Source organism: Amblyomma americanum, chromosome 10 (genome assembly GCF_052857255.1).
Source record: "Amblyomma americanum isolate KBUSLIRL-KWMA chromosome 10, ASM5285725v1, whole genome shotgun sequence".
Lineage (NCBI taxonomy): Eukaryota > Metazoa > Arthropoda > Arachnida > Ixodida > Ixodidae > Amblyomma > Amblyomma americanum.
In genome coordinates, this window is record NC_135506.1 from 111966115 (window position 1) to 111991138 (window position 25024).

At 44.5% G+C, this 25024-nt stretch overlaps 1 protein-coding gene across 12 annotated transcripts in view; it reads right to left on the reverse strand.

Moving 5' to 3' along the window:
- Window positions 1–25024, reverse strand: part of Cadps (calcium-dependent secretion activator 1) — a 164567-nt gene that overhangs the window by 46686 nt on the left and 92857 nt on the right. For all 12 annotated transcript variants that reach the window (XM_077641032.1, XM_077641028.1, XM_077641026.1 and 9 more), the window contains 2 exons: window positions 3681–3837; window positions 1159–1300 (listed from right to left, as the gene is read on the reverse strand). In XM_077641032.1, the coding sequence (XP_077497158.1) occupies window positions 1159–1300; window positions 3681–3837 (299 nt within the window). The remainder of the gene's footprint in view (window positions 1–1158; window positions 1301–3680; window positions 3838–25024) is intronic.

Below are 25024 nucleotides of genomic sequence, written 5' to 3' on the forward strand. Positions count from 1 at the left end.
TGCCGTCCATGTCCATTAAGGCATATTGGCTGCTGCTCTGTAGCACATCCTCTTCCTGGAAGCACAGAGAAAATCTTGAAAGCTTCGATGTCGAGGAGCTGGCGCGTTCGGCGTTCGGGATCTCATTCGGTCGTGGACATCCTTTTGCTTTTTCACGATGAGCGTAGCGGTTGCCGTGAAATTCACGCCTGACGAAGGCCTTCTTTGCCCTGGACATCTCAACTTATCAGCAGCAACCAACACCGGCACAATTTACAATACTGATCGAAAGGGATAGCACTCGGACGCAGCTGCATGAAGGTTGCAGAAACGTGGAAAAAACGTGCAAAGCGTCTCAGGATTGTCTTGGCTAAAAAAGAGGAGCTGTACAATAGTTGCCAGACAATTTTTTATATGTAGCTGATTTTAGACAAGTTTTGAAATCAGGTGGTGGACGTTTTGGTTGAAAAAATTGACGTTAATCCTGAAAGGGGGCGTGGCCGCTCACTACTTGGTTTCGGAAAAAGCGTTTTTCAGCCATAAATATGGCTTTCTGAGGAAAGTGCGATCATGGAACATGTGTAGAAAGAATTGAACTTCTAAAATTCCAAAAGAAAAAAAAACGATTTTTTTCTAATTTTACCTTACCCTGTGCCCTTAAACAGTGTGTAGTTTTTGAGCTGTGGTCATTCGATGAATGGCTGCCAGGCGTGCCAGTCACTGTCAAAGCCACCAAGTGTTCTTGCTCCATTTGTGCAGCGCCCTCTCACCGAAGCAGCACTGATACAACTAGTAAGTGCGGAGTGTTGTCAACTGATGACTAAACGTGATCTAGTACATGTTGCCACAAGTTCAACCTGCACACTAGTTCTGCTGAGGCAATTCCTTTGGAGATGGCATGATACATTTTCAGTATTTGTTAGCATAAGTTGACTTGAGTGTGACATGAGCTGTCCACAACGGTTTCCCCGAGTAATCCCTGGCATGGCCATGGAGGGGTTTAATGTCTGCTTGTAGTCTGTCTGCCTTTGCTTTTCCTGAGAGCAACACCGACAGCGCCATGTTCACAAGAGCAGATGCTGTCACTCACAGTCCCTGGCAGAGTCAGCATAAGCAGTCAGCTTGCTGCTCGTGCACCCCAGCCCAACTCACATCAACAACACGGCGTGTTCTCCTCACCCTTTGATCTCCCAGTGCTCCTTCTCGAATCCCTTGTGCAGTGACTGGGCAATGGAGGACTCCATGAGGTCCACGTAGCGAACAACCTGTGGCGCAAACGTGTCTCGGAGGTGCTGGTGGAAGCGACCTCCACACAAGTTTTCTGCAACCGCAACAGAGAGAAGAAAGCAAGCCTTTTGTAAGAAACTGCACCGCTCGGAGGCCATCTTCAGTCATTTCCAATGAACACGCCCTGGTCAGGCACCCAGGCATCTGTCCGAGTATTCTGTCTTGCTTCCCACCAGATGTGTGCTTTTTCATAAGGGTAAACATCGATGCATAGCTTTGGATGCCTGGCCCTATCATCAAGCGTGAACAACTAACATCTACCAAGGTCCCTGAATACAGTGCTCTTTTATTTCATGACTGCTACAAATTCATTGACTTGTGCAAAGGACCTAGGTGCCACAGAATGAGTTAAACAAGCGTTAGGAGTGAAACTTTACTACTCAGAGGCGTAACCAGAAATTTTGCCTCCTCCTTATATAATTTGTAGAGGGATCAAATAAGTTCATCATAATTGCATTGCCATTGTTATTGCGTATTAGATGCTGCAAACAAAGTCTTGAATGCTGTGCACTGTCTAGACAAGTAAAATATGTATTTTTCATAAAAGAACATCTTCGTATGTCCCAAAAACTGTGGCAGAAATAACTGATATCAATGCTTCCATCTTTTTTGTCTATTTAGTAAGTAAAGAAAATGTCTCGAATTTTAAAACTATATCAGCAAAGTAGTGCATGTCCCTGATATGAATAGTCAAGTTGAGGATAAATATTTTGACAAATCTTTGTCATTCAAGAACCTTGTTTACAATTGTGTCCATATGCAGTGACCAGGAAAAAATCCCAGTGACACTGTCCTTCGTTTCAATGTATTAGGCGGGTGCAGCTGTCACCGGTCGAGTATTGTAAGTAATTGCACCAAAATTATTCACAACAGAGAGCACATATAAAAACCAGGAGTTCTTAAAAATACACATTAGAAATGCGAAGATGAAAAATACACATTAGAAATGCGAAGATGCAATGGAATATCACAAATTCGAAGATACAGCTTGAAAAAGGGCAAGAAAGCATCGCTGGGAAAAAAGTTCACCTCATGAATACACAAAACGTGGCAAGAAGATATTTAAAATACGTATATTCTCTAATAATCTACATATCTAAGTTAAAGTTGCTCTATATACAATGTCAAACAAGCCAAATAAACATGTGCAATCACAGATAGTAACCTTTGCACATAGAAAGACAGACTATCCTGCAAGAATAAAACTATGATTGGCAAAACCATGATATGTATTTGGGCCATGCTGTGGTTGTGACAGCACTGCATGGATAGAATAGAGGAACAATGCAGAAATCAATACGAAAATGCATATTTTAGCTGCCTGCAAAGTGGCAACAATCATTCTGTACACAAAATTAAAGAAGGGTATTGGTCTAGTTCAAAAAAGAAGTAAAAGCAGGTAGCTTATAAAGGAAAGAAAAGGACAAATGAAAGCCACAGGTGATGCGACAATTTGAACTACCCAATGTTCGAGAGTGTTTGTTGGGAAACGCCATGCGGGCCGGGCTTTCTATGAGCAAGGTCCGTCAGATTGGTTATTGATATCCTCGTAAATTTCGCATTCATCTGATAATTTTCATCATGATGCTAACTGTTACAATAAAGGGTAAAATTTTCTGCAGTTTTAAAGGCTAATGAATGGTCATACGTTTACCTAATTATGCATTTACGGTCCCCAAAGAACAGACCCTTTTACTTGCACTGGTTTTGCTGCTTCGTTATGTAAAGGACAAAGTTTATGAGAAATTTATATCCATAAAGTTTCTGAATTGAAATCCATGAGCTCCCTAGATTCCACGGCTGCCGCGAGATGCCGCGACGAGCCTGCTCGTCATCGAAACGCTCTTGAAACTGTGTGCTCGGATGGGGCTCCTTGCATTATGTGACCCCAGGTGCACGGGCATTGCCACAAAATCCAGCCCGAGTTCACAATGGTCGCGCCGGAATGAGTTTTCGAGCGTGAAAAAAAAGAAAACATTGCAGACAAAATCCAGCATGATTTCCAGCGCCAGTGGTTGTTTTGGTCGGCGTTGCATAACAGAACGAAAAAATTTTGATGGGGGGCTGAAGCCCCATAAGCCACCCCCCTGGCTACGCCCCTGTTGCTACTCAGCGTACTTTCTTCACACAATGGCTTCACGAAGGCATCAAAGTTAACATCTCAGGGAAAAACTTCCATAAAAAGTATCACAGAGGAAGCCCGAGGGAATGACCTTGGACCACATCAGTGTAGAGTGGCTCAGTTCATTTTCACAGCAGAGCTTCCTTACAAAGTAACACTGGCTGGCTCATTTCAAGAGGGGAAAAAAACGAAAAACAAAAACAGCATGAAAAATGACACAAGCTGAGGACAGAAGGGCTCTTTGTGCGTCTCCCTTCCTTCCGTGGCAAGGACAGGAGAGTGAAAGACCCACCATCAATGCGTAAATAGTCGTTGAGCACTTGCAGCAGAGGGAAACTATCCCAGGTGTCAGGCGGCTGCTCCGCGAGCACCGCGTCCATGTCGACTGCAAACAGCGACCAAAAGATCTCCGCGTGTTCCACCAGCAGGTCGCTGAACCATGCAAACGCCTGCGACACAAGAGGAGGACACACTGGTTGGTGCTGAATTCCAGCTCGGCTTGGGGCATTTTGTGCCCTGACGCCCTTGCCCAATGTTTTCTTTCCGTCCATCAGAACAGAGGTAAGTTCTCACAACAAATGCAGGCTACTAACATAAACTATCATCGTCATCACTATCAGCAGCAGCAGCCAGATTACATACACTGTAGAATAAAAACCTACTTTGATAATCTCCAACTATTTGTGCTCTGCACCAGCCACAGCCAGCCTATTGCAAAATTTTTTAATTTCATCTCCTCGCCTGACTTTTCGAGCACTTTCAGCTATATCCCCAACCAAAACCCAAACACAGAACAGTCACCCATATGAGACGTTACAGCCTGCTGTGCAGAGCATTTGTAAAGGTGCAAACAAATTATGCTGTCATTTTCAACCACCTAAAACAAGTCAAAAAAAGGAACCATTATTACGGGCACTAGCAGATCATATGGAAAATCTGGAGGCTCCCTATGTGATAAGTGCGATGCTGTACAGCAACAGTTGTGGAAACCTCTTTCAAGACCTGCTCTTCCAAAAGGGATTTGGCCTCACGTGGCTGCACCATGACAGCGCAGCCAGTAACTGAGCAATTTCAGCCTCTAGATATCAGCTGTACGCTCAAACACACGTGAGAAGGTGAGCATAGCACTGTACAGAGAAGAAGTGGCACAATTTCCATCCCCAGGCCATGTATGTGCACCTAGGCATTACTGCTGGGGTGAGGTTAGCATTGCGACGAGATGTTTTGGAGAGAATGAAAGGGCCCAGTAAGTCACAAAAAATGAAAAGCATGAGCTCGACATTGGGCACTCAAGGAGGAAACTGCAACCTCACTTGGTGGTTCACAAAGCTACCACAAAAAGGCACCACAGATCTCTCTCCTTGCAGCTGCACTGGGCCAGACTCCCGGTCTCTGCTTTCCACTCACCTCCCTCAGCGTTTCACAGAGTGACCGCCAGGGGCACTGCGGTCTTGTATGGATTAGAGTTACTGTACAGATTCCCAGATTTGCATGTAGCTCTGCCATATTGCTCTCCCAAGCATCCAACTTATGACGAAAAGCCGCAACCCTTGCAGGCAGGAGGAAGATTTGGTGGAGCGGTCAGAGCGCGTGCAAGCTCAATCTGGTTGTTCTTGGCTGCTGAACTTGCTTTATTCTAGCCAGATTACTGTTGCAGTGAATGACACAGCTTGCTAGTAATGCACTGGCTGAAACAAAGCCTATGAGTTACGAACAAAATACTCGCCATGTGGATGGGTGGTGCCATCTGTTGAAAACACCCCAAATCGCAAGCAATTTCTTCGAAACAATTAGAGAACACTTGTCACAAAATTGACGTTCTTGCAAAAAAAACATTCTTTTCAATGAAGGTGCACTTGGATGAAATGAAATGGCACAATGAAGAAAAACAGTAAGTGCACCGACACAATGTCAGCAACAGTTAAGTACTCAATGATGTGGAGTAGTTTGCTTCTCCACAATGCACAGGTGCTTTTTCAACCATGCGATCGCATCTGGCCAATAGAGGAAGGAGTGGCTCAGGGAAAACAAACGAAAAACTCTGGGAACCTATTAGTAACTCTAGTGTGGATGTGCCTTGCGCAAAATCCTAACCCAAGAGTGTAATCCACCGTAAAAAGATGCAACACTGAGACACTTGCACACACAAGGAATGATGTGCGCATCCCATAGTGAAGTTATTTCAGAACACTAGAAATGTATTTGTTTAAATTTGTGGCTGCTGGCATGACGCACCTCATGAGCAGGAACTCCTCAGTGCGGCATGCTAGCCATTTTGCCAAAAATTAATCTGCACCATAAGAGCTGACCGCCATGCTCAACAACGCAAATTTGCAGCACTAGAGTTTCAGCATTGTTTAGGATCCAATATGTCTGACTGCTGTCCCTTACTTAAGACTACAGCGCAGTGCTAACAAGGACAAGACAAGCAAAGGACTCAAACACAAGCGCTGCCTAGTGCCAAATATCATAAATCAATTTTTTATAGAAGTACTAGCAAGTAACTGCACAGTTCTATTAACAGATGTGAATACCTCTGCTTAATAATTATATGCTTCTGTTTGCTGCTCTCTCTTTAGTATAAGAGACCTTTGCCAGTAAAATGTCAAGCAATATGCACCGATGTTAATTCAGTGGCACATTGTTGATATATAAACTGTCTATAGCACAAGATGGAATTTCAAAAGGAATATTAATCAAACAGCCCTATAGCACTCTCTATAACACACAAACACACAGTATGTGGTGGAAGGCGTCTTCACAAAGCATAGAGTTTGGCTGTGATGAGAAGTTATGCATGCAGCTGCCACGTGAAAGAGATGGATTCCCTGCACTGTCCCCATATAGTGCAGTATGAGGAGAGAAACAAGACAGACTGAACAAGCGCTGAGTAGTTCCATTGCTCATCTAGTAGTCAGTGCTTGCTATAGTGATGCCACAACATGGCGATGGCCACAGTTTGCACAGCTGCGCCACATGGACAACTACGGTAATAATAACGGTTAATTGTTTTGGACAAACAGAACTCCACCAGTGGGCAGTCCTCACAGAGCACAGTCCTGAAAGAACAATGCAGCTGTGCCTCTGCGCCTTCCCTACCCGACTCGCCTGTGGTCTAAAAACAGGCACCAAGATAACGTCTCCGTCAGTTCCTTGTGAGTACAAAAGGCCCATTATGACCTCTTCCAGCAAAGCTGGCTGTCAATCTGTGGGGACCCTTCCTAATGTAAACATTGCCCTCACCCCACACCCTCCCAGACTATTTACACCTGGAGCACGAAGGCGGCAACTGCTTGGCATGTACTGAATGTGTGCTGATCACCTACTTCTGGGCACACAACGAACATTATTTAAACAGTTACCTGTAACGTGCCTTTGTGGGTCAACATGCAAGTAGTACTTAGCATAATGAATGGCTTGTCTAAAGCATAGAAAAAGCGTGGCAGATGCTACCACTAATGACAGGGCACTTAGCTTTGCACCAGCCTGGCCTGCCAAACAAGCTCAACAGCATGCATTACACCTAGTGAGGTATAGAAACCAGAATGCTCAAAGGCAGAGTGAGGTCCCAGTTTTTGTTGACTGCATGCTTAAACCCTAAGCTGTTAAAAGGTCATTAGAAGCCTTGTCGTGGAAAAAACCTAGTGGCGTTTTGCATTAGTCACAAAATTCCTCGGTTGGTTGAGGCATCACACCGTTGGGGCGTGAAATAAAAGAAGACACTTGGCTGTGAGCGGGATTCCGTGTCATGACTGCGTGAACACAGCAGCTTCACTGGCAGCTGCATTGTACCACTACACCACAGCTGCACCCTACCATCGCAAGTGTTACTGCCAGTTTCTCGTGCTATGCTTTGGATGTTGTCGCCTCCATCAACTTTCATCCGCTTCCAAACGCGATGTGCTTAAAGGTGCAATAAAGCGCCATCTCACGTGCAGGGAGCGGAACAGAATGGCGGGAGATTTAAACCACCACAGCAGCATGACATTAAACAGCCAGCAATGCTCAAGCCACAAAATGCATGCTATCGCATTATGTCACACCTATTACACTGATTGTCCCCGATTTTTTTTCAGGCAGCCCACAATGAAAGGAGATAGCTCTTGTCTCGCATATGCAGCCACCACTTTGCACATGTTTATCAGATCTAGAACAGAGTAAACGGCATTGTGGGCCTACATCAAGGGACGACACTTGCAAGTGTTGCCCTGAAATTTGAAGCCATGAAAATTACAACTCACATGCCTCACTTCACACGTGCATCTGCAATGCACACATGACAGAGATGAAGTGAGCAAAGTGTTAGGCAATTGTACTGAAATTCATCATCAGAGCACGGATACCTCCCAAGCAGAATGACGCATCATACATTCACTCGCTCTGCGAGACGAGCGACTGACATCACGACACACGAGATCGCACGAAATTCCCCCTTGGTTCTTATCCTTCTGAAGAGTAGCCAACGACCAGAAAGGCAACAATATAAAGCAGGAAAGGGACAAATGTTTTGGGGCACAACCCCCTCTGTTCCTTCCCCATCTGCAGGCACGACTGCCTGTTAGTGGCCACAGCCCTTGGGGAGCACTTACCCGATCCTGGAGAGGAGGAGCAGGCCACAGTGGTGTCCCGAAAGATGACGATGGAGACAGGAGGGAAGAAAGAGAGAGGAGGAAAGGCAGCGGTGGACAGAGAAGCAGGTCATCACCACCAGACAAATGCACAAGCCACACATCAACGGGAGGCCACACCATGTGGGGGAGAGAGAGAGAAGAGAGAGACACACAGTCAGAGGTGCCGCCCAGGATAAAAGGGGGGGAGACAGGGAAGCCACCCATGCAGACACACAAAGCACAACAACAGAGGGTGCGAGCGACCAACAGTGCACACGGGTGTGTCCAGTGTTACGGTGGTAAAAGCAGCAGCCGAAGTGCATTTTCCTTCGGGCCTCGCTGCCAACTTCCCCGTTTCTTACGTCACAGAGAGCATGGGGGAGATAAATCAATGAAAGTGTCATGCTCTCGCAGTGGCAGTTCACAGCACGAAAAATGGCAAACAGACAGGCAAACACACTCTCACAGGATGCGAAGTGCAAACGCACCCTAAGCAACCAGTGGCGTCTCGGCAAAACGTGTTCACCATGGTTTCGCAATGACACTCGCTGCGACCAGCATGCACATGTACTTGCAATATCAGCAGGAAACATATGCACACGTCATGGTGAAAAAAATGTAAGTCGTTCAAATTTCTTCAGGAATGGAATGAATAACAGTGCACACAGACAAAGTGAAAAGGTGAGGCCATCACTTTGGTTCAACACCGGCGTCAGCAAGTCACAATTCCCTCGCTATATCTTTTACTTAAGCTTGATCATATAATCACATACAGAAGAATGTGGGTGTCACTGTAATTGAGGCAATCAGTTTCTGCCATGAAACAATTGTGCACGACACCAACACATCATGGAAAGCAAGCATACGGAAAGCCAAGATGAAAATGCCTGACTGGTTGAACTTGTTCATCCAATGCAACAAGCAGTTTCAGTTGTTACCCATTGAGCCTTACTTGTCCCAAATGAAAATGGGTCCAGCTTACAGTTAAACCAGCAGGCTCCACTTGAACTCCATTATCATCAGGAAGGTGCTCATTAATATGTGCAGAACAAGTGCCAAAGACTTTCTGGTGCTATAATGTGCTGAGTGCAAACTGTTACACTACATGCAAGTATCTGATGAGCATTACACCCCTAATTAATGCAGTGCTACCTTTGAAAACGATAACAACAGTTTTGCCTTCAATTTAAAGGGACCGACAACTGAGCAAAACTTGATTTGAGATTATGATGAAAATGAAAAAACTTCCCGCCCCACACAGACAGAGTCGAATGCTGTAATGGCAATAAAGCGAGCTAAAGCAATGTCTTGCTGTGAAACCTTGACATTATCAGTGCACCACTAATAAACGACCACGTTTTAGTAAAATAAAACCTATACGTGATCATATGCATTATGCTTTTGTGTCAAAAGCGTCCGTCAGATTTTATTGTAGTTTACATACTCTTCAATCTGTCTTTCAATGAGAGGCTAAGCACCTTTCACATTACCGATAAACTGCTTCGAGTTATTGCCACAGCGTGGCACCACAGTGTTTTGCATCTCTTGGTCAAAGAGGTAGCCACAATCCAATAAAGCTGTCAACAACGAGATATAGCCGCTGTGCCAGAATGTTTGTGCGTGTGTGTGGAAATGTAGGTGGATGTTACACTGTACTACAACTGTTCAATTACTGCCTGGCAGTCAAGTCAGTGTCGCCATATTTACACATATATAACATGACTGCAAATATAATGCAAGGAGGAAGTGTGAGACCTCTAGGAAATGAAACAAAAAAAAATAATTATGATTCGTCCACAGTTTGTTCAAGCCATGCAACTGCATTTCAGGATCGGTGGGCTCGGAAAAGAATGAACGGTACCCAAAAATAAAAAAGCAAAAGATACGTCGATATCATCCAAGAGGCAACGCTTCAGAAATCTGCGCATTTTCGGCCGTGGCAAAGCCTCCAAAGCGTTAATGCATGCAATCCTCTATGTAGCAGTGCCTTCCCTTTCTCAATGGCCTGCGCCACCTTCTTTCCCCATTCCTAGCCTACCTCCCCAAGGTTGTCAAAATATTGGCTTCTCACTAGTCTGGTGGTGAAGGTGGCTGAAGCTATCTTGAGGAACAGCGAGAAAAAAACAAAAGCATTTACTCGTACCTTGGTTCCGAATATAACGCAAAGTGTGTTTCGCAACCGACAAATAGCGGGAAAGAAAAGAACTGTCGTTATATTTGTGCAAATATGGCAGTTTTTGGTTTGTCACTTTTTCCGCCATGCTATCGCTATTGCACTTGCTGATAATAATTTCCAGCACCAGGATGCATAAAAATGAGTGCATCCACTGATATAAAAATTTTCGGAAAAAAATATTCTGCTGCAACGAAGTCACCTAGGGATCGATCTCTTTGGACAGTAAGCTGAGTAGTACAGAGGCTTGGCCCATTTATTATCTCAATGACAAATTTATTTCTCCTGGAGCAAGGATCCTTAAAATTCAATTGTCAGTCCCTTTAAATGTGATGCCAAATGGGAGCTTTTCTAAAGAGAAGGCACATGGTCTTTTCACTTTTTTTGCACCCAAATAGGTGTGCCTGAACAGTCAACGAGGAGGGTAATGAAAAAGAAATGGGACTGTCCAGCCTTAACAGAGCACAGAGGCACATCTGAGCAGATGCATCTCTTATAGAGCTTGCCAGCTGGAAAATACAGTACTGCCTGTGGCCAGACAGGATTCAGCATTCTCAATTACAAAAGGTCACGACTCACTGTGCCTCTCAAAAGCCACACCAAAAGCTGAGAACTGCGTATCAAGGCTTCAGTGAAATGATAAAAATTTGACTAATGCATTAAGGCAGCTTGCTCAGATGACAAACTGCTCTTTGGGGAGCCACTGCAGGCAAAACTGAACACAGGTAATGAGGAAGTTGTGGCACTACCTTTGCAACCCTTGACTTGCCAGCACAGAGTGCCGATGATTGCTAATAGAAAGCCGAACAAAAGGGAAGCAAAACGCTCAAACAAAGTATTCTCCGAGCACAGGTGATCCTTGCAAAAGTGAAAAAGCAGGTAAATGATGCAGCTGCCTGCGTTCCCTGTTCAGTCCCTGCCCAGCTGTGCATGCTCGCCTGTTTAGTTCAAGTGCAAAACTACCTTCACTATTAGTAGGTGAGAAGTATTAATCTTTGCCACTTCGCTTAACGAGCAAAAAGCATCTGTAGGAAATAAACTAAAATGAATGTGAACAGCTATTCGGTTAACACAGCAGACTTGACATCGGTACTGATGCACACAACTCAGAAGCTGGTCTGTTGCGGCTTCATTTAAGAAGCCATCTAGCCGAGCAAAATGTTCCGCTGCCCAGTGTGTCAATTCAATGCCAGCAAGGATCCATGAAGGAATCCGCGATATTCACCATGAGCACAGAGTTAAGCTAGGTTTGGGCATGTTGCTCTGGTCCAATTTTCAAGTCATCATTCAACCAAGACACCTGTCCTAGCCCACAGCAGCTCGTGCTAAGTACACAGTTTTCAGAACTTCCCTAAAGCCTGCACTTCAACACCTCAACACACCTTGAGAGAGCTGCCATTATAGCCTTAAACACCTGCCTTTGCTGCTAGCTCATTGCTCAAACCGGCTCAAACCTATCCTTTCTTCTTATGTTAAAAAGTGCAATAAGCTAATGGTGTTCATCCTAGTGAATGACACTGAATGTCTAAAAAAAAAATTATTTCTTTACTAATGGTCAAATCTGCATTACTAACCCAATACTGTCAAACTTACGACTACTATGAGGTGCACCTTCACCTCGACTTAACATGGCACCACGCTATTTATTTTTATCTTATAATAAACCGCACATCTCCAACCAAAACACTTTAATTTCAAACCCAACGTTTCGAAGCCGGCTCAGCTTCTTCATCAGGGGTGACTGGATGCAGTAGCTAGCGGTATTAAGTATGGAGGGGACGCGGTGGGCCAAAAGAACGAAAGCTGTGATGGGAAAGGTGTGTGTGTGTGAGGGGGGGGGGGGGGGGGGGGGCTGTGATTTACGTTGTGGCACTATGGGGAGACGGGTCGTCGAGTTGCAGAGCGAAGTCCCTGGGCATATACTGGGTAGAGGTTTCCTTTTGTGCGCTTGATGTTGTTCGGGGTGGTTTGGATGTGCCAGGATTCGAGAAGGAGCCTCTTGTGGTAAATTTGTTTTGGTTCTGAGGATGCTGGTTTTGTCAAAGTTGATTCTGTGGTCTGAGTCTTCGGAATGTTCAGCTACGGGATTGCGCTCTCTTGCGAAGTTACGGATGTTGTTTTATGTTGCCGAATTCACCCCAGCATCTGCCTTGAAATGCTTTTTCTTTTCTTGCTTTTTTATGTACTGTTTTCAATGTCTAATGTGCCTGATATAATTCATCCCCGGCGAAAGCCTTTAAGGGTGACATGAATAAATAAATGGGTGTGTTCAGGCAAGGAAGCAATCAAGGTCCATGACTGTTCTTTATAATCAAATTAATTTTTATATGTGATGGCAAATGTGTTTACACGAAAGACCTTAGTTCTGCGAAAGCAGCTGCAGTTCTCTAAAAAAGAAATTTCAAATCAAAAATGGTGGAAAATGTCGCTTTTGCAACTTTGCAAAATTGCAAGCTTGCAATCATATAGAACAAAATATACTGTTTTGTCAAACCTTAAACTTTTCATATTATTATATGCATACTTTTCAGTTTGAATCAATGAGAAATGATTTTTAGGCAGCTAAAATTTCGCAGAAAAAAAATTGTAAACATAGCTCAAAAGGCTATGCATTCCAAAAAAGGCACATTTCAAAAAAGCCATGGGACAAAAACAATCAAGAACGTAATGATGAAACTTTGCTGCATTTTTCTTCAATCCATTGTATTACCATCAGGAAAATCTCCTACTTCCAAACAAGCAAGTTTTTTTTTAAGTGTGTTTCGAGATCTTCCAGAATTCGAATATTGCAACACCATGGCCAGGTTCAATTCGCATATTAAAAAAATTGTCAATGTTTAAAAATATTTCTCTAAATGACCTTCAGTTACTAGCAATTCTAGTGAAACAATAAAGTGCAGCATTATATTGTTTTAAACTATAAAATTAAATGCACAAGTCACACCATAGTTCACTCCCTTCCATTACTGGATAGTGGATACCTTATGTTATCAATAGCAACAGTACCAAGTTGGACTTCACACCAGCCACATGTGGTTACATTTTTGTCAGCACAGTGGCAAAATCTAATTACATACTTTGGACGCTTGTATTTGCGGGTCACGTTTGCGATTGAGTCGGAACACGAGTGGGTTCGCTTCTTCATGTAGCTTCTCTTGGCCCAGTCAATGCCAGCCAGTATTCTGGAGTATTTCGTGAGGTAATACGGCTTGGAATCCGATTTAAAGAACACTTAGGTAAAACATCTACAGCCTTTTGGTGAAGCACAACCACTTTAATCAAACTAATGTCAAAGGTGTGCAAACTTGCAGTTGTGCTTCGTGGTTGTGGAACTCCAGAAAGCGTGACAATGGCCTCTTAATTCTGTAAATATGCAGATTCTCTGTACATGCCAGCAAGCTAAAGTTGCTTGTGTCCTCAGGAAGTGCAAGCACTGCTAAAGAGTTGCAATTTTCCTTACAGCAAATTGTTATTAAATTTAGCAGCGAGCACAACGTGCTAACAACCACTTGTGAATCGGATGAGGTGGTTATAAAGCTCTGATATCGTCATTATTACTCAGAGAACTTTAGAGGAAGTCCAGGAAATGTACTCCACACAACAACACAGCATCTGTGCCAGCAATGTCTACACATAAAAGAAGGAAGAGCTATGAAAATAGAAGACTGTCTACCATTTCCGCCTCGCTGGGCATTGAACAGCTGAGTTTCCTGGTTCAGAAAAAGTACACCACTGAGAAAAAAGGTTATCTTTTCACATCCACTGCCATATCAAATAACTCCGAATTCCGCCATTATTTTGGACCACATGCTTCAGAATTAAGCAAATCCTGCTTGGCTGTATCAAAAATCAAGCCACACGTTCGCACTGTGTACCACTAGCCCCTTTTGGGACAGACATCAGCTGGACGAGCTCCAACACCAGCAAAGCCAAGAGACAAAATCGGTATTTTCCGCTAGAGGGCAAGGCAAATGTGCGCACCAAGGCGTTAGCAGCTAGTAAAGGCACACTGGGCAACTTGCTTTTGCCTGGAAGGGAGGGCACAGAGACAACCAGTGACTTCGCATATCAGCACTCAGGACCTCCCACATAGCCAACTTGCACACGTTTGTGACAAGAGTGGAAAAGGGGAAAAAAAAAAAGGCACGCAATATCCCCAGATATAGGAATGTATTAAGTAAGACGTAGGCAATGTTTCTTATGTGGCCTGCACCACCGTCTTGTAGTGGAAGCAGTTCTGGACTAGTTTATGACCTTGTGCAAGACCATTTGCTGTGGAAATTGTGACAAGAATGGCTCTATTTATTTCATAACACAGTTTACGGAATCAGACTCATTACACCTGAACAAGGTATTTACTAGCAGCTTCATGTAAAATACTGAAACACTATGTACCCAAGAGACGAGAACATAAGTCTGTGCTGTCAAGCGATGTCTCGTGTAAGCAAACTCCAGAAAATGGTATCGTCTCGTTGTACCCGTGTCCGCCCTGGCTTGCGTCTCAGCCTAGTAGTACTTTTCACATCGGCTTATTCAGATTTCCATTTAAAAAGCCACCATCCTAAAATGCACAAACAATAATCTCTGTGGGGAGTGATTAACGATATAAAATTTACACAAAACAGCATTAAATAGGCACAAATATACATTAAACAACAGAAAAACTAACTTAGACATTGAGGCATTCACGTCGGGAAGGAAGGCTTTTTTTTTTTTCTTTGCTGGTATTTGCCAGATCAGACTGTAAGCGGAATAAAATACTTGCAAACCTTTTTACATGCTAAAAACAGGGATAGTAAGCTAAACGAAGGTTTCAAATTATTACCTGAAACTCTGCCATTGCGGAGAATACACTGAAACCACATGCGGTCTTGTGCAAAGTCCCAACTTGTGACCATTACTACTATTAACGGATGTTTAAAGCAACACCGAGGACAAACAGAAGGTTGCCTGTATCTACAGGGTATGGCGTTCTAATCACGAAGGAACAACTCTCATCGAAAATGGAGCTTTCATCAGCCAGAAAAGACCAAAAAACGAAATACAGGTGTCGTCACCACAGGCCAATTCCGCAAGTAAACTGTGGTGCATCTACAGAGACTACAAAGCACAGGAGGCTGCACTACGCCCCCAGTCACTTCAAAACCGTGACAACCCATCCCTTCCGCTAAGGACGTCACCAGTTTCTTGCTAATAAGTGCGCCTTTTGCTGCTGCACTAATATTAACATAGCCCAAAAGAGCCCGCGAATAAATATTTACTGAGAACAGTGAACGGGAATAGGGTGGCCACAGCTGGCACAGGACAGGATTAATTGGAGAGACATGGGAGAGGCCTTTGTCCTGCGGTGGGTGCAGCCAGGCTGATGATGATGATGATTATTACTGAACACACTGCTCTCAGTGTCCCTATAATGATGAGAAACAAAATATGGTCTGCATATGCACCTAACTTGTAGTTTAGAACGAAATAATGCAGCACTTTAGAGCTACACTCGACTTAGCACCTACTGAAGCACTTTCAGGAAAATATCAAGGAATATCAATGTTTCTTTTTTTTATTATGAAATAAAGTTGGACATTTTTTACAATTTTTGGATTTTGGAAGTCTTCAATGTGCAACTAGAAATAAACTTGCCTATCTGCAAGTAAAAATTTTCCCTGATGGCAGTAGAAAAGGACAGAAAAAATACTGCGGAAAAGTTTCAGTGTCAAGTTCTTAATTGTTCTTGTTCCACGACCATCCTGAAAGGTGCCTTTATATATTTGTTGGCTGAACAGCTTTCTACTCCTAATGAATATGGAGATCATTGTGGAAGGCCCAATTATTTACCTGTACTAAAGAAATAAAATACATAAAGGACTACGAGACCAAATTTTTGCTTGTGTGCTTTCTTCTTTTAAAAGAGGCATTAGACATGAAAGGGGCTGTGAAGGGGGATCTAATAAAGTTGCGGCATGCCTGGGATATTGAAGCACGCCGCTTCCCGAATAGTGCCCAGCAAGGATTTTTTAAATGCGCTTTGTAGAAGCTGAGTTATCTGTAGTTAAAATTTGAATTTCAGCGTCTTCGCGCATTTCCCTCTCTCGTCACTTTTTGCACGCTGGAAGGTAGGCGCTCCTTCGCCGACCCCCCTCTGGGAGCGGAGCTTCCCGACCCGCCGGAGCTAAGCGGTTTATTGGCCGCGGCCACGGTAGCTGCCTGACGTCTGAAAGAATCTAACCAATGGCCACCTCAAACCTTGTCTACGCAGATGCGGGGGACAAAGGAGGGTGCGAGCATGAAAAGGTCACCGGGAAGGGCTCGCCAACTTTGACGCGCGATTGTGGGTCCTCTGCTGCGTGTAGAAGAGTATTATTTGGCTCCGGTTTTCATGGCAACACAGTGCAGTGATTAAGTGAGTTAATGTGCTGTCCTCGGAAGGCGTTTTCAGAGCCCCTCTAATATACATGGATTACTGCATGATATTTGCCCCCGACTGCTAAATAATTTATAATTGAATTTTTTCTTAATGTTGCTTTGGTTTCAGTTTCATCAACTGAATGGTGGCTGTGGTGAGTAGTTGCAATATAACTGCTGCAAAAAGGGCAATATAAATACTGATATGTCATTTGTTGTCATTCATCTTTTGAAGAGGGCTGGATTAAATGTTGCAGTGAATTTTAGTGAATGTTAAACTGTGTGTCAGCATTTGTATCACAGGCTTTTTTGTGCCTCACATGACGTAAAGGTGAAGCTTACGTCATAGCCACTGTTCGTCAAATGTTTACGGGAATCCCCCAAGGCAAAGTAGATTTGTAATAAGGGAGTATCACTCATTTGGCATCCACCGAAACGCAGCATGCTGCTACAAAGGAAAGCTGCATTCACCTTTCACAGAAACTTCGTAGTTAAAGAAATATTCGTCCTGCTCCGATGTTCGAACCTGGGACCGCTGCTTCACCGGAGCAGTCGCTCTACCAACTGAACTAACCGGGAAGGGAAGCTTGTTCGGTTGGTGAAACGAAAACCAAAACTGCATGAGAAAAAAAATTCAATTACAAATTATTTAGCGGTCGTAGGCAAATACCATGTGCTGATCCATGCATTCTAATGTCTAACGCATCATTAGAAAGAAGAAAACATGCAACTAAAATTAGGTATCTATAGTCCTTTAAATGTGCAGTATCTTGAACTGGCCAGTGCTTTGAATTCATGATGTGCTGATTCATTTGCATGTGAAGCTTTGGCTCAGAATTCAGTGTCAACGTGCACAGCATTGATACTTCCAAATAGAAATGCTTGGTGCCTCTAATTTCTAATTCATTCTTTCGGGAGAAATTGTTATGAGAAAAATAAGGCAAGATTTGCAATCTAAAAATCTGCTCTCCCTTCATGCACATTCAAAGATTGTCTGGGGTGTTGACAGGTACTTAAAATGCATTTTCGTGTAAAAGCACTACTTAAAGTGGCCCCAAACAGGAATTTTGTATCAGGCCTCAGAGTAACTCGGGTAAGCTCAGGTTAATTCAGAGGAGTGTCGTGCAAGCTGCAGCCTATGGAGGGTGACCCTGACTTGGACAAACCTAGCATAGCAACAGAATTAGCATAGCATGCAGAAATCAAATAAACATTCTGTGACTTGATTTCGAACCCATGACGGCGCGAATAGATCAGCTTTGCTGGCCACTGCACGAGAGCACTACATTATCACTGCAGCCGATCACGCCTTGTGTTCAATGCACTCTCGTGCTGTGCACTGTATATAGTCGTCTTCCTCAACATCCATCTGTGGTGCTATCAGATCAGATCAACTTAAAATCTTGACTGGAGCTTAACCCGAATCTAATATCGTCGCCACGTCTGGCGACGACCCAGCAAAGCTAAACCATGAGCCAACCAGGCTAAACACATGCTTTTGCACATCTACTCGGTTTAACTACATTAAACGCCTATGACAATTTTAAAATTATTACCCCATTTATTCGTCATCTGTCACTGTGGCCATTAATCCTACATAATCCAGGTTTCAGAACATATGCTCAAATATCTGTGCTCGAGAATGTTTGCACTTCTCCTCAGAAATAATGTACCCTACATGGTGCCAAAGGTTCCGTACACTGCGGATGCATGCTCTCCCAGCTAAGAGAGTGACAGCCCCAGATGACGGTACATGTTCCGTCTTTCTGCTGCCGGCGGAGCTTTGTTTCTTTTTATCTTTCACTAGCCTTAAGATGATGACCCTGTATGTATGTGTTCTATAAGAAAGGGCAGAATCAATGAATGTAGAAAGCCTCCCGACTGAGTGTTTAGTACACACACTAGTTGTGCGACATCAGCTAATTGCGACACATTGATCCACCAAATTCAACGGCACTAACAAGTTTATCAAGTTATTGAATGTCAATGCATTCGCTAGCATAACATAGCATTTATGATTTCTTTCTTCAATTACTTTGTTAATCCCGCATTAAAGATTTAAGTACCAAGAAAGCTTGGCTGAAAACTAGCTAGCAATAATGTTGCTAAGACTGTGAATGTATTTAAACAGAAATGTATTATATGAGCAGCCTGAAGCACCATGAAGGTGAACATGGTACTCTTCTGAACGCTACTTTATATACGCACTGCCAGACCATGAGATTATTCTGCCACATCTAATGCACTGCAGTTCGGAAAGTGCTTTCTTGCCCTGCCAGTGTGCTGCTGCCTGGTGCAACAGAACCTGAGGAGGCAGGCCTTGCTTTGGTGTGTGCACTAGAGAACAAAAGCCCCACTACAGCCAGTGAGGTAAGTGCTTATGTGAAATAGTGGTGTGCAATATGTGGCACAGTTGAAAATATCCTTGCGCTCATCCATGTACATTCCTAAGTGCAGTCGGGCACTGCTTAGATGTCTGCAGCTCACCATGACTGCCTAAGGCTCTTCCAGTGGCTCTAGTCAAGCAGTATGTGAAGCAGTACCAATCAGGCACTGTCATCCTAACCTGCAGCCCAGTGCACACAGATGTGCACAAAGAAGTCCGAAATGCCAGGGCATCGAACCCGTTTAGGACAATGGCACCAACTGACATGGCTTTAGGCATGCCACTGATTTAACAAAACTCTGTGCCCAGGCGCTCTCCAACACACCTAGTTTCAAGCAAAGTCATTTTGTTTCCACAGAGATCACTGGTGCAGTTATGATTCAGTAGCAGCCCACATATTCCTCTACTTTTGTGATTTAGAGTACTGAGGATGCAATTTACACACTGTGAATTGTGGACAGTTACTTCACAACCAGAAGTCGCCCACAGCTATAAAGAATTCCGTGCTGGTTGATGTAAACCACCAAACCGAGACGTTAGATAACCCATTGCTGGTTTCACCTTTTTTTTTTGCTTTAATTTTCTAGACACTGAACATGTACTACTTCAGGATGCTGCACAGCAAGTGCGACTCGAACTAGTGTTTAAGCGTGTGCAAGTGGTTGCACATGTACTCAATGAATGAAGAGAATGATCAGTCAAAGACAGCAAGCCATATCACCACAGTGTCAACCCCAAGTAAATCTCAATGCAGCAATAAAAAAGCATAGAGGGCAACAAGCTACAGCATTCATCCATACAATGAATGAACTTCCTTCTCCAAAAAATTAACAAAAATCTGAGGGGTGTTGATTACATAAAGCTGAAGGCACGCCCAGAGGTTAACGCCCCTTAATTTTTTCTCGTTCTCGGAAAACGATATTACAATTAAATTTCACAGACTGACTAAATGATGCCTTCCATGTATATGTGTGAACTTTCAGCCCCATTGCTCAGATGACACCCCCATACTACTTCACCGAAATGCCATCGGTATCTGATACTTGTTATTAATAACAAGCTGCAGCTGAATTCCTAGTGGCAGGAAAGCAAAAAGTGTGTCACAGTCATGAATAATCATGCGTTGTGTATATAAGTTCTCGAATCAATCGGGGGACCATTGGATACTGGGTTAAAAGAATAAAAGCCTCACATAGCAGGAAATTACATTCTTCTCCATCACACAAAAGCGGTGACTGCCTAAACTGAACCTCTCCATCCACCATTCAGTTCTGATTTCGGCCCGCCCTCTCATCTCTCTGGGCAACTGGCGGGTGCACTCTGTGGACCCAGATTTCAGAGAAAGACATTCTTTCTGCAAAGACAGAGCTACTCGGTGCCCTACAAGAAAATAGACTGGCACAACGAAGGCATACATGCCTTTGATTCAAAACTGGCGAAAAGACATAGGAGTAGGTAGGGATCACACAGAAAAGTAACATGTCCAAAAGATAAGTGGCATCCCTTGATGAGAGTTCCATAAATTTTGAATACACAGAACTCGAGAGAAAATTAAGGAGTGCTACTTTCTAGGCACCCTTGGTAATATCAGGTGTTCGATATGCTAGTAGCAGTGAAAACAACGAGTCCATTCATAATGTGAGCGTGCATGTTGTTTGAGTAAAAATGCTGAACTTACTAAATAAGCACCAGAAGGGCAACCCAATCTCTTTGCTGGGTTAACTTGTTTTTGAGCTTAAAATTTTTTTACAGCTTGCTTATATATCATACAGGACCACTTCAATTCAGCATAGAGCACTTTATATAAACACTAGGGCATACCAGCACTAGCAATGAATGCTGTCAGAAAGCCCGCCACGTTAAAACAAGTCTCAAGGAGCATGCTTCATCGCAAAGAGCACATCCTTTGTCCAACCTGGCCCCATGTACACTCACATGTATTCTCCATCAGTATAGAGACCAGACAGCTAGAGACATTTCCAAGGCATGACACATCACTAGACCAGGCAGCACCTGTATCAGCCAAGCCATCACAAAAAATGCGCTTATACTTGGATGCGGGTAGTTTCGTCCATTCAACATTTTCGCTTGACTTTTAGCTGTATATTTTTGTGCGCATGCACAGTTTCAAGTTAGCCGAGATGTGTTTAAGCAGATTTCATTCTTTCAAATAAACTTAGTTGCAAGTGTAGCTCTCATGCTTTTCCCATCCCTTGATTTTTCGCTGCTTTTCTTGATTTTGTAAATGCAGTCATGGCCATCAGCACGCATGCTTGCAGCTGGGTGTGAGGTACGCAAAGAGCACTCTTTCACATGACTGTCACACAGCCCCGCTTTCCGGGCCCCAGTGAGCAGCCTAACTGAAGGGACCCCATCACGCCTGCTCACAGAATATGCATTCAATGTGATGGGAACATGCTTTTTCTGATAAAAGACACATGCAGTGTGATGCGTGTAGTCCTGCTTACCGTTGGTGTCATTACAAGTTTATAATTAAATGGAAGACCTCTGCTCAACCACTGGCTGTAATAGGAACTCAGATATACGAGGTATAAAAGCTCTGCAAATATATCTGTACAGGTGCTGGGCATGATGCCCTTCTGTGGCTGTGCGTGCGCGTTGTGTATGCACGCTTGCTCAGTTCGATCATGACTCAGCCCGATTCTATGTATTGCAATGGCTTTACTAGACTTATACAGCAGTGACTGATATTGTTGTTTTGGCAGTCATAAAAAGTGCAACAGCACTACTTAAAACTGTCCCAACCAAGAATCTTGTGTGAAGCCTTGGAGTAACTCGGATAAGCTCGGGTTAGTTCAGAGGAGCATCGCGCAAGCTGCAGCCAAAGGGAGGAATGTCGGGTAAGTTCGGAGGAGCGTCGAGCCAGATGTAGCCAATGGGAGAGTGACCCTGAGGGTGACATTGAACAAACCTAGCATGGGAACAGCCCATGCAGAAATAAAATAAAGTATTGCCACGACTGGGTCTTGAACCCATGGCGGCGCAAACAGATCAGCTTCGCTGGCACGAGAGCACTATGCTATTGCCGCAGCCGATCATGCCTAATGTTAAGCTGCAACACACTCTCATGCCGTGCATTCCATGTTGTCGTCTTCATTAACTTCAATCTGTGGCGCGAACAGATCAGATCAGCTTAACCTAGATCAGAGCTTAACCCGAGTCTTAATATCGTCCCCAAACATGGCGACGACCCAGCAAAGAAAAAACCATGAGCCAACCAGGTTAAACACATGCTTTCGCGCGTCTACTCGGTCTAACTACGTTAGAACTGTACCCCTTTTTTTGTGAACAATCAATAGGTAAATTTTCAGTAAAGGTTATGGAAACCCCCAGTGCAACTGCCCTGGAAAAAAAAATCCCTTGTACTGTTTTCAGGGAAAGTGACCACTGCGGTGGCATTGCTCTTTCTGGTCTCTGTCTGATCATCCTTCCATTCCACAACTTTGCAGCTGCTTGCTTTCACCATCCCAGCCAGTGGAAGCATAGCAATGACTTGGCAGACTGCCTGCCACCTTTTCATGGTAAAAAGGAACTTGTGCAGGTACTGAAGCCCAAGGTGGGCCACAGAAACCAGGAGAGTAGCCTCATCTTAGGAGTGAAGTAAGGCGCTCATCCTTGAAATGACATGGGCTCAGCTTCAAGAGCAGCCTAGACCACCCAATGCTAATAAAGAAACAACAAAGCAAAGCCACATCAAAGCAGAAATGCTGCAGATGTAACTTTTTTGCTTGCTTGCACAGGAAGCCCTGAGAAAAGAAAGCAAGTGAGACCTTGCTCTTGACCATGGGAGATGTGATCGTGGGATTCAGTCGGTCCCTAGATTTTAAGTCCCGTAGAGTTGCAGCAAGCTCCCAAAGAACACATATGGCCACCTCAACACAGAACTGTTAGTGCACCAGATGCACTGGAAGACAGACCGGTCAGGTAGTGGCGTAGATGAGCTCTCACGAGGAGTGGCAGCTGAATCCCGGCTACCCCCTCCCGCGATAGCCTCTGCCAAAAAGGCACCAAAAACTACGCTACCATCAGCACTCCCATGGGCAAGAGGAAGTCTCCTTGCCACCCCCGGTTAGCACACAGTTATCGGCCTCCTTTGCGAGGGCTTGACAAGGTGGGCCCCTGGTCAGTGAGGCGAGAAGGAGAAAGAGAGAGAGAGAAAAGCTGGCATGCAGCAAGCAGCTGGGGGTCTCCCACACTCACCGCCCGAAAGCCCTGCAGGTCAAGGACGGGGAGGGGAAGGAGGAGGTTTTTCACGCACCATGGTGAGGGAGAGGGGCAAAGAGAAAGAGAGAGACGACGCATTACAAAGAGAGAACACACTGGTCCACGAGACACAACGCAGGGCACAGAAAGCCACCACACGGCACAGACACCATTGTCCATACCCCTCCCTCCCTCCCCTTTGTGTGCAGACAATGCAGACTGGTGGCACCCATGTGCCATGCATGGGTGGGAGGAGGAGGGCCGCAGGCAGAGCCACGAAGCAGGCACATGCCGCAAGTAGTGGGCAGAGGACGAGGGAGGAGCACACCTACCTTGTTCGCTGGCTGTGCACACAACATCCACGAGACGGGTGCGACCACGACAGAGAGAGCAAACCGAGGCCACGTGGCAACAGACATCGAAGTCAACCGTGGATTTGTACATGGCAATGCACAGACAGTGATTGAACCCAAGGTGCTGCACTGACAGGTGGTGAACAGAGCTGTTTACGCGTGTCAACTTTTCAGTATTTTGGGCTGGAACCTCAGAGGGGAGTCAATGCAGCATCAATGAACCTTCCATGGATGTTCGTCAAAGAATACATGACAGTGCGTATACAGAACAAGCTTCAAAATGGCCAAGGGTGTCGGAAGCTCTTCACACGCTACATGAGCGCTAACTGTTTCAAGCAACACCTGCACGTGTTTCTGCGCTACTTGTCTGTACATTCCTCCGTAATACAATGTACTATTTGCACAGCAGTGCACTCCAGCTGCAAAGATGAGACAGTTCTTGAGCGTGACAAGCTGGACAGGTATGCTCTGTCAACTTCCATGCCTTCAGTCACCACCAGTCAATGCACAGTCCATGGAGCAAATCAGCAACCCTCTGCATTTTGAGTGCAGCAACAGTGCTAAGCCACTCCACAGAGCACAGGATCTGCTGTACCCTTGTTTTTAAGCACAGAACTGAGCACAAGATACATAACTGCCAAGAGGTGCATAGGGGCCACACCCCCTTTATTGTCCCGTGCCCTGTTCTGCGCTAAAAGAAAACATGGTAGTGAATTAGCAAGAAGCTAGATCCTGAATGCTCCGGGTGTTACTCAAATGTGAGTGCTAGTACCACACAGTGCACCAACAATTATTCACAATGAAGAATAAACAGGGGGTTAGTGCACAAAACGACGAGTGCTCAAAGTAACACACGTACATCTTCCTGAGTGATACGCACACTCTGCCCATGCCGAGAGGCTGCACAGTTCTTTATCCAGAACCTCAGTGAGCACCCACTAGTGAGACTGTGCAGTTGTTAACGTGTTATGAGACACCAGGAATGCACCAGTGATGATGACATAAACAAGCATAAGAGCGTTCTCAGAATGGCAACGGTTGTGCAGGTTGCTCCTTTTCTGCATCCCCCCCACCCAATGGGACAGTGCACCACAAATGCTCACTGCAACAGGCGCTACTGGTTCAGTGCATATGAAGGACCCTACCAACATAAAAACACACAGAGGAACTCAGAACTGCAATGTTTCTCCCGAAAGTCAATGGCACATTTGCCTACATCCAATTCCTTCCCAGAAGTTGAAAAAGGCACAGAAACTGTTCTGTGCAGCAAGTGCAAATGATGTTAGGCAGGTGGCAAAAAAAATATTCCCAACGACAAAACCCCGCCATAAGACAAAAAGTGGCTAATTATCAATGAACAGCCAAGTCTGCCACACACTCCAATGAACAGTTTGTTTCGAGATCTGTAAACAAACTCGGCTGTGACTATTAATAGTAGAGACCTGAAAGGCTTCTCACTAACAAACTTCCAGAACTGTCAGCGCCGCATTT